The sequence below is a fragment of the Medicago truncatula genome, chromosome 3 (genome assembly GCF_003473485.1).
Source record: "Medicago truncatula cultivar Jemalong A17 chromosome 3, MtrunA17r5.0-ANR, whole genome shotgun sequence".
In the NCBI taxonomy this organism is placed as follows: Eukaryota; Viridiplantae; Streptophyta; class Magnoliopsida; order Fabales; family Fabaceae; genus Medicago; species Medicago truncatula.
In genome coordinates, this window is record NC_053044.1 from 42,446,977 (window position 1) to 42,456,660 (window position 9,684).

The following is a 9,684-nucleotide window of genomic DNA, read 5'->3' on the forward strand; positions in this document are numbered from 1 at the left end:
TCAAATCTTTCATTTATCTTTCTCATATCATTTATTAAGGATAATTTTGTAAAACAACTTATAATATCTCTTTCCCATACAATATTAATTACATTTCTTAATATGTGTGAAATGCCTAAAACGTCATACAATTTGGGACGGAGGGAATATATTACTTTATTCCTACCACCTAAAAAAAAATCTCAAAATTTAGTGCAGGCACAAGCCTACAGACTCAAATACATGGATATGTACCTGAGTGGGTGCCCCTTTCTTTAAAAGTTGATTTGTTGAGGGGTTACACTGAGCTTTTGCTGATATTCGCGACTTTCTCTCTATCTCTTTTTTCATCAATTATATTTTCTCATAAAATAAATGTTGGTGTTAGAAAAGCAAACAGAAGATTAAAGTAAGTGAAAGTAAAAGACAATAGACACGATCGATCTTTGTTCATGCATTTCGGAAAATAATGCCTAATCCATGACTTACATCCTAGGGGTAAGAGAGAGACTTGGGCATTTTGGATTCCAATGAGTGTCTCAGTCACGTGAGAAACAAATCTACCTTCATCAAATCTGATTCAGGTACCCCCGCAATGTTGCACACAATGCAATAGAGTTAGACTTGGAGCTGTTCTTTCCTCATAGTTCCAGATCTAACAACATTTGGCTTGTATTTTTTATTTGTATCATAAGATTCCATTGGTTCTAGTTTATACAAAAAAAAATGCATAAAGCGAACCAAACCAATCCAAACATGTTTGAAAATTGAATGAAACCGACCGGTGGTTATACCCGAGTTAGGATTGACTGACATGGGTTATTTTATTACACTTGTAAGTTGTAACTGATTACATTATATATGGCCTGGACCACTCAATTCCAACCCCACACAACCAACATGATTGGTGAACATTTAATAACAAAAAACAAACATACTCATTTGATTTTCCTTTGCCAGCCATATAACACAGTTTTATAAACCTAGTTTCTTTGACAACACATGGATCTGCCTCATAATTTCTTCCTACTAGCAACAGCCCTCTTAGGATTCATTTCTGTATGCAAATTCTTTTTCCATTTTTTCAACTGGATATGGATCATGTTCTTAAGACCACACAAAAAACTCATAGACTATGGTTCATGGGCTATAATCACCGGCTCCACCGATGGAATAGGCAAAGCCATGGCTTTTGAGTTTGCATTAAAGGGACTCAACATTCTCTTAGTTGGTAGAAGCCCTCTTAAGCTTGAGGCAACATCAAAAGAGATTATAGATAAAACTTTTGGAAATGTTGAAGTCAAATCTGTTGTTGTAGACTTGCAAAATAATAGTGGAGAGGAAATAATGAATAAGGTTGAAGAAGCTATAGATGGTTTAGATGTTGGAATTTTAGTTAATGGTGCTGGTGTGGCTTATCCTTATGCTAGATTTTTTCATGAGGTTGATTTGGATTTGATGGATACTATTATCAAAGTGAATGTTGAAGGAACAACTTGGATTACTAAAGCTGTGCTTCCTAGTATGATTAAGAACAAAAAAGGAGCTATTATTAACATTGGTTCTGGTTCCACTGTTGTGATTCCTTCATATCCTCTTGTCACACTTTATGCAGCTTCAAAAGCGTAAGCAAGCTCTATAAATGTGTGTTTTTATTTATCAAAATGCAGTCATAAAGTTCATATATTAAACATATGTTATTTATGCCCTTTTCTTATTCTTTCTAAACCATGCTTATGGCCTTTTAGATTAAAAGTACTTCATTTGCTTTGACTAATACACTGTCAGCAAAATCATTTTTTATTTTAGATTTTCCTCATGTCTATAAGTTTAAGTTTTACTACTCTCACTCTATAGAAGTTTGTGTCTATGATGATGATTGATGACTATTTGACTATAAGCCTTTCTGTTTTACTTGAAGTGATTAAGAAAAAATTACTTTGCCTCTTCATTGTTATTTATGTAAAATAATGAAATTATTCTGAAGTAGTTGTATTGATTTAAACCAAATATGAATTCATATCTTGATGCTAGTTTTACAGATATCTTGCAATGTTCTCTGCATGCACTAATTTGGAATACAAGCAGCTAGGAATCGACATCCAGTGTCAGGTTCTCTATTGCCTCTCTTCTTTTCCTTTATGTTTTGATGAATAATCTGTGATATTGACAACTCATCCAAAGATTTTGATCATTGATCCTCATACCCTTTAATTAATGGTGAGAAAATGTTATTTTGAAATGAAACATAAGATAATTGATTTGAGGCGAAAAGTTTCAGAGAAATTACTTAATCATGATTTATAAACAAGTATGATGTACTATCTATTTTCATGTTGGAAATCTATTTTTTTTCTCTTCCAATTTGAAGGAAACATACCATAGCAACATAACTCTTTTTTTATGTGATCCTTGAGTTGAATATGTTAGGATGAAGCACGGACACCGAACACGACACGTACACTGACACACCGACATGGATAGGAATTTGAAAAAATCACATAATTCAATGTAATTATATATGTCAGTGTCGTGTTGGTGTTTAACACTAGCACGTGTCCAAAACCAGGACGCATCTAATCCTAGGAGATTCCGTGCTTCGTAAGTTAGGAGTAATATTCTAGTAGTTAGTTATTGTAATTTTTAATCCATGTTTGGATTCATGTGAGTTTTGTAAAACCACCGCATGTTACAGTGATTTTGACAAAAACTACACTCTGTAACCTCGCCAAATCCATAGTGTATCTAAATATGCACTTAATTTGAATTTGATTTTAAAGTTTGTAAATCTTAGCCTTAGATACCTTTGTACCTATATCTTGAGATGTATTCTGAGCTTAAATTGAAATGAATTTGAATATACAGGTACCATTATTTGTGTCAACAAAAATGACAAGGATGAGGGCATCACTTTTTGTTCCAACACCAGATAAATACAGCAAAGCATGCACAAAATGGATTGGCTATGAAAAATTGGTTGTACCTTACCTCTTTCACAATCTGCAGTCATTTCTCATAAGGAAAATTCCTGATGTATTCTTGGATTCCTACATGTTGCGTAATTTGCTTTACATGCGTAAAAGAGGGCTCATCAAGGACTCCCAAATCAAAGGATCAAAAGCATCTAGTAATTCTAAAACAAATTAACATTGCTGCATGATGCCAACTTTAGTTATCAGTTCCTAGCTAAATCACTGTGAAAGTGAGAATGGTGATGATGTCTAAGTGAATTATATGTAGTTTCCATTTTTGTATTTTCTAGATTGAACTTTGGGTGGATCATTTGCCTATTAGTTGCTACTGTTATGGTTTATTTATTTTTGTTCTTATTTGCTTTGTCATCTTTGAGGTAGCATTTGTCTTTTTCTATCAGTATAAAATCTTAGTGTGGGTCAGTTGCTTCATGTGATGTTCTAAAAAACAGAATCAGAAATTGAATAAGTGGAAACATTTATTTCATCATTGAATTAGTAGATGTTTGGATTTGCTGGGAAATTGTAGAATCATGGTGAGTCTCCATGATTTAAACAAAATATACACTTTGTAATGGTGTCACCATAAATTTTCAAACCCACTGCACATCAAACACAAAAAGTTAAAAACTCAATTCTCGACTTAGAAAGAGTTAAGTAGTGTAAAGGGTGACACATTTTGTAAAGATGAGTTAGATTCAATATAAGAATTAATTCTATGGAGAGTGACGATGCATATTGCATAACCCCAACACCACAAACACTTTAATTTTTAACTCTAATGAGATTACCTAGAAGGTACCTATTCTTATTGGGTAAGATCTTTTCATTACCGATAATTTTTATGCACTTGTTAAATAACCAAATATAAAAATATTGAATTCAATTTCTTGAGAGTTTTAAAATTGTTCATTTCTAGTAATTTTTTATTTGTAATTATTTCTTAACAAGTACCCTAAGGTACAAGTTAAACCCTTTTTATCCATTAGTTTAAAAATCTGAATTTGGACGTTTATACTTTATTAGTAGACCTTTATTTTAATTTTTTTTGTCTATAAACAAGATAAATTTAAATTAAAAAAAAAAAATAGCAGTTCATACTGATTCTCGCACTCTGGTTTTGAACAAGTTTTTGTTGGTTTTGAACTTATTCATTAAATGTTCTCATTAATTTTTATATCATATATATGATTTTCATTTAGCTAAAGGGATCAAGTTTATAATACTCCACTTATTATTGATAAAAGTAATCTAATAGTACAACAGTCATATTGAATTAACCAGAACACAATCCCACCCCCACCCACAGCATCTTCAATCAAAACAACGTGTTGAAAGTGGAACAGACCCAATTTTACAAGTGGCTATGCTGTTCTGTGGACTCTGCGCCCATTTTATCATTACAATTACTTCAATAAGTACTACTGCGCAATCTTCCTTCCTCTCATCATCATCTCTCACTCACCATAAACTTTTTCTGCTATTCATCATTCCTTCTAATTACTACAAATACTACTAGTTACACCCCCTAATATGGAATGTTGTATAATCAATAGGCTAAGGACTCAACCTTTGTGGTTCGTCCTAGTCTTCCTTGTAGGCTTATTCACCATTCTGAGGTTCGCTTTTATTTATTTCAGATGCTTCGCAGCCAAATATCTCAAGGCTCCCAACAAAGTCAAAAAGTGATAAATTATTTACAACAGACAACATCTCTATGGAATTTATATCAACTTACTACTATTACTATTTGTAATTTCTTATGTTGACTTTTAATTTGATTTATCAACTTTGTGGTCACCTTTTGTCTATTATATCAAATCAATTTATAACTAGCCATGTGGGTCAGTAGCTATAGTTGTTAACCAAAAATGTTTCATTTACAGTTTCCACATGGCAAAAGTAAGTAACAACCTTCAATTTTGTAGATGCTGTTTGAGATGAGATTAGAGGTCACTCTTATTCAATCTATTGGTTGTTGCTACTTAAGAATGACTCATAATGGTACCATACACCTGCATGACATTAATTAATATACGTGACGAGACGGGTAACAACACTCAAAGTTTAGGTCACCCATTAACAATCCAAACCAAACAAAGTACTAACAGGGCTGCTATTCGCATCTTCTAAAATCCTTATTGCGTTGAAAGGAAAAAAAAAAAAAACTTTAAACTAAATTGAAAGAAAAAAACAATTCAAACTAAATTTTTGTATGGATTAATTGCGAATATTACTTTTGAATTTTAATATGAACTTTGAATTATCGACAATACAAAGACTAGATTGAGTAAGAAAATATTAAACTTAACTTATTATTTTAAAAAAAATTAAACCTTAACTTATATAGAAAAAAAAATTGGACGTTAATTTTAAGGCCTATGGGACCTTGTATTTGGGCATCAAAGTAAGAAGGGAAACCCGCTTAAACTTTTCATAGTAGTGAGTGATTACTATAGCTGAACTTTTCATGGGTTGACTTTGAGATTTAAGTACTCTTATAGGACCACTTGATGAAGCTGTGAGCCTATGTATGTGTTTGCTTTGAGGTTTGAAAAGAATTTCACCTCAAAGTGAAAAAAATAGATTCTTAGCTTCTCTACAGCCATATGATCTGAGACGTGTTAATTTTATGGTCTTAATATGTCTTCTCTACTGCCGTATGGATTATAGACCTCTTAAAAGAAAACATGTTAAGACCAAAATCTTTGTTAAGAATCTTAACATGTCACAAAATCGGGAATTAAAATCCTCTCCATTTATAATTCTTACAATTTCTTTTATTTAAAGAGATAAAGATAAAAGTTTAAAAAATGAGTATTGCCGTGGAAGGTATTGAGGTTACGGTTTACAAATTTCACTTGCAATCCATTCCTTATCGTGGTTAATTTATTCACTTTATTTAGCATTTCCCTTAAAAAAAAAATATAAAATAATTAATGATGAAATGTGATGCATGAGTATTGAATGCCATAGTGTCCCAACGGTCCAACCTCCTTACTTAATTTCTGTTGATTTTTCTGCTCATCTACCTTACCAGTACTACGATACCATTCCCACACTACTCTCCCTTCATCTTTACAATAAATCCATTGCTGCTACTCTCATTTTTTTCATAAATAAATCAACCCCTCTCTCTTTTTCCTCCTAACATCAACATGGATTGTTGCATAATCAGTAAACTCAAAACCCAACCATTCTGGTTCCTCATTCTCTTCTCCCTCGGTCTCTTCACCATTCTCAGATTCACTCTTCTTCTTCTCAACTGGTTCTATGTCAATTTTCTCAGACAACCCAAAAACCTCAAAAACTATGGATCTTGGGCCCTCGTTACTGGACCCACCGATGGCATTGGAAAATCCTTCGCCTTTGAACTCGCTCGCAAAGGCTTGAACCTAATCCTCGTTGGTCGTAACCCCGAAAAACTCAAAGACGTTTCAGATTCCATCAAAGCCAAATTCGGTAAAACCGAGGTTAAAACCGTTGTCGTTGATTTCACCGGTGATCTCGACGACGGTGTTAAGAGGATTGTTGAAACGATTGATGGGTTGGATGTTGGGGTTTTGATTAACAACGTGGGGATTTCGTATCCTTATGCGAGATTTTTCCATGAAGTTGATCAAGAGCTTTTGAAGAATTTGATTAAGGTTAATGTTGTTGGAACTACTAAGGTTACTCAAGCTGTTTTGCCTGGGATGTTGAAGAGGAAAAAGGGTGCTATTGTTAATATTGGTTCTGGTGCTGCTATTGTTATTCCTTCTGATCCTCTTTATGCTGTTTATGCTGCTACAAAAGCGTGAGCTTTTTTTTTCTTCTTTTTTTGTTAATTGTTGTTTTGTTTTAGTTCTGTGTTTTTAGATTTGTTCTTTTTTGAGGCTTTGAAATATGGATGTTATGGTGTTAATGAGGGTTTTTGTGTTTGTTTTGTTGTTTCAGGTACATTGATCAATTTTCTAGATGTCTTTATGTTGAATACAAGAAGAGTGGGATTGATGTGCAGTGTCAGGTATTGTGCTGCTGCTTTGAGTCACTCAATTTACATACTTCTATTTCTAGCTTAGTAAAGGGTCAAACTTCATAATAACCATTTTTTATGTTGTGATCGCAACGTGATTGAGGTTGCGACCCTAATATCCAATGCATTTGACATGATTCTCTGCAATATCAAGGATTATGGCACTACTCTTACTGTCACAGTTATTTAAAGCATGCTTAGTAAAACATTTTTTGGTGGTAAAAGAATACATCATTCTAAAAATTAAAATATATATCCATATGTATTAAAGTTTCAACAATTATACTCAAGCTATTACTACCATTTATAATAGACTGGAAATTGGAAATCCAGCTGAATAGCTCTAGTTTCAAATGAAGTCGATTGAATATGTGGTAATGATGATATATAAAAAAAAAAAAAAATTAAAAATAGGCTTGCTTTGGTAGCGTTATCTTATCATTAGTATTATGGAAGTAGACTTTAGCAGGCTGCAACTATTAACTATTACTGTAACGCAGAAATGCACAACTTATGACTAATTTGGTAAAGCACAAATGTTTACTGTTACAACTGTTAACATACATAAACCGTGAACAAAAATTAAACAGAAAAGAAGCCCTTTTACTTTTTTTTCTTCCTCCAAGTTGTTGCAACTATATGGCTATGAAGTTTTTGGAAGTTGAAGACCTGATATGTTATAATTCTTTTTGATATTGATCTTTTTTCATGATAAAAATTTTAGTCTGTGTGTTGGTCTCCCGTTGTTTTATATAATTTTTTACTTTATCCATTATATCAGCACCTTTTTCATGATTTTCTCTTTCTGAAGTTTTACTTTTATACTCAGTTGTTGGTATTGCATCCTAATTTTGTTTAATTATTTAGTTACATCTGATTTCATTGTTTAAGGTATTGTAGCTTAAATCATTGACTAGATTTGTAATTATAAAAGCGTGTCAACGATTGTGAAATTTAGGTTAATGCACAGTACACATCAAGTCTAGGTTGCTTTTCCCATCTCCCTTTCCCACACACCGTCCAAGTTTTTTCTTCGTCTACCAGCTGGAAAACAGTTCACCTAACTAATCTGTTTATGGAAGACACTACACATGCTGAGTTTAATATAATTCTTGTCATGTTTCTGATGGATATTTTTTCTTGATTTCAGGTTCCATTATATGTGGCAACAAAGATGGCATCAATCAGGAGATCTTCATTCTTTGTTCCATCAACAGACGGCTATGCAAAAGCAGGTGTGAAATGGATAGGATATGAACCTCGTTGCACACCATACTGGCCACATACCCTTCTATGGGCCGTGGCACGTTCGCTGCCAGAGTCTATAGTTGATACTTGGCGCCTTGGGTTTTGTATGGGTATTAGAAAGAGGGGGCAGCTCAAAGATTCGAAGAAGCAGGAATAAATAAAACCATGCTTGTCTGTTTGTATTGTGTAGGCATAGATGTTGTTGCTGTTTACTGCAGACTGCTGCTAGTAGATTAAGATTCCAAGTTGTTGTGTTTTTAGTTTTACTCTTACTGTATGGTCTTGATGATTATCAATTGTGTGGCCTATTCTTTTTCTTCCCACATTCCAATTGTGTTTCTGTCCTTTGATGTTCTACTGATGATGATGCATTGTTACATCTTTTAACCTACTTTTTTCTGTTATTTTAATCTTACGTTTCTCCCATCCCACGCTATTAAGAGCAAATAGACAAATTGAGTCTCAAAATTGAGAAAATCAGTCAATGAAAATTGGTAAATACATTATTCAAATTGTAACTCGTCTATCAGAATGATATGTCAAGGAGATCCCTTTGTAGAAGCAATGATGTGGTATATTAAATGAACATGCAACTTTTTCACAAGGACTAAATTGTAAGGTAAAAATCTATAGATCTCATAACACTGGCACATCACAAGGACCTAAATTGTATGGTAAAAATAGTATCATCATGTGTTTCCATTTGGAGGCGATGACTTTAAAGTAGATATGAGGAGATACACTGAAAGTCTAGCTTGGACACAACTTTTTAGACACATCATTTAGGCACTCACACACAAAATACATTTTATTTAATTATTTGAAAAATAAGTATTATTTAATTATTTTCTCTCTATCTTTTTCTCAATTATGTATGTGTGTCTAAAGTTTGTGACCAAACACTTGTGTCCAAGCAAGTAGTATTTCCCAGACATGAGATACACAAATTTGGTGTGCAACATTTGTGGTGATGTTACGTTCCTCGATGGAGCAATGGAGTATTGTGAGTTGGTTAGACGTGATTGGGAGTCATTTAGAAATTGTGGCGGATCAATGGAGCAAATTATTGTACAATTTTCAACTTGCATGAGTAACTACCATGAAATTTGATAGTTCAATTGATTTGAGTTAAGGAAAAATGAGTTAGAAGTTAGAAGTTTAAACTTAGACAAAATGTTAATCTAACAAATTAACTATTATCATTCCGTCCCTTAAAAAACATCAGTTATTAAAAGAAAAAGGTTTTTTTTTGGAATCTAACTACTAACTGGCAACTATAATTTGTAACCAAAAAAAAAAAAACTGGCAACTATAATTTGAAAATGGCTCTTTTGGCCTTCTTCCTTGCTCACATGTCCTATGAAATTCTGGTTTTACCCCCTAAATAAACATGTTTGGGTGTTGCAAATCGATTGGTTCGAGAGATAATTTTCTTTGGTGCATTTTGTGAGATAATTTCCGATTGATGCT

The 9,684-nt window shown here is 33.0% G+C and overlaps 2 protein-coding genes across 2 annotated transcripts; both read left to right on the forward strand.

Annotated features, from left to right (window-relative positions):
- The first annotated feature begins 979 nt into the window (after positions 1-979).
- LOC11418091 (very-long-chain 3-oxoacyl-CoA reductase 1) lies at positions 980-3,438 on the forward strand. Its single transcript, XM_003601811.4, has 3 exons — positions 980-1,604; positions 2,022-2,091; positions 2,845-3,438. Exons 1-3 carry the CDS (start codon positions 982-984, stop codon positions 3,124-3,126), a joined length of 975 nt encoding a protein of 324 aa, XP_003601859.1. The 5' UTR covers positions 980-981; the 3' UTR covers positions 3,127-3,438.
- A 2,488-nt stretch (positions 3,439-5,926) lies between these two features.
- LOC11415003 (very-long-chain 3-oxoacyl-CoA reductase 1) lies at positions 5,927-8,606 on the forward strand. The gene is made up of 3 exons (XM_003601814.4): positions 5,927-6,747; positions 6,888-6,957; positions 8,117-8,606. Exons 1-3 carry the CDS (start codon positions 6,110-6,112, stop codon positions 8,369-8,371), a joined length of 963 nt encoding a protein of 320 aa, XP_003601862.1. The 5' UTR covers positions 5,927-6,109; the 3' UTR covers positions 8,372-8,606.
- The last annotated feature ends 1,078 nt before the right edge of the window (positions 8,607-9,684 follow it).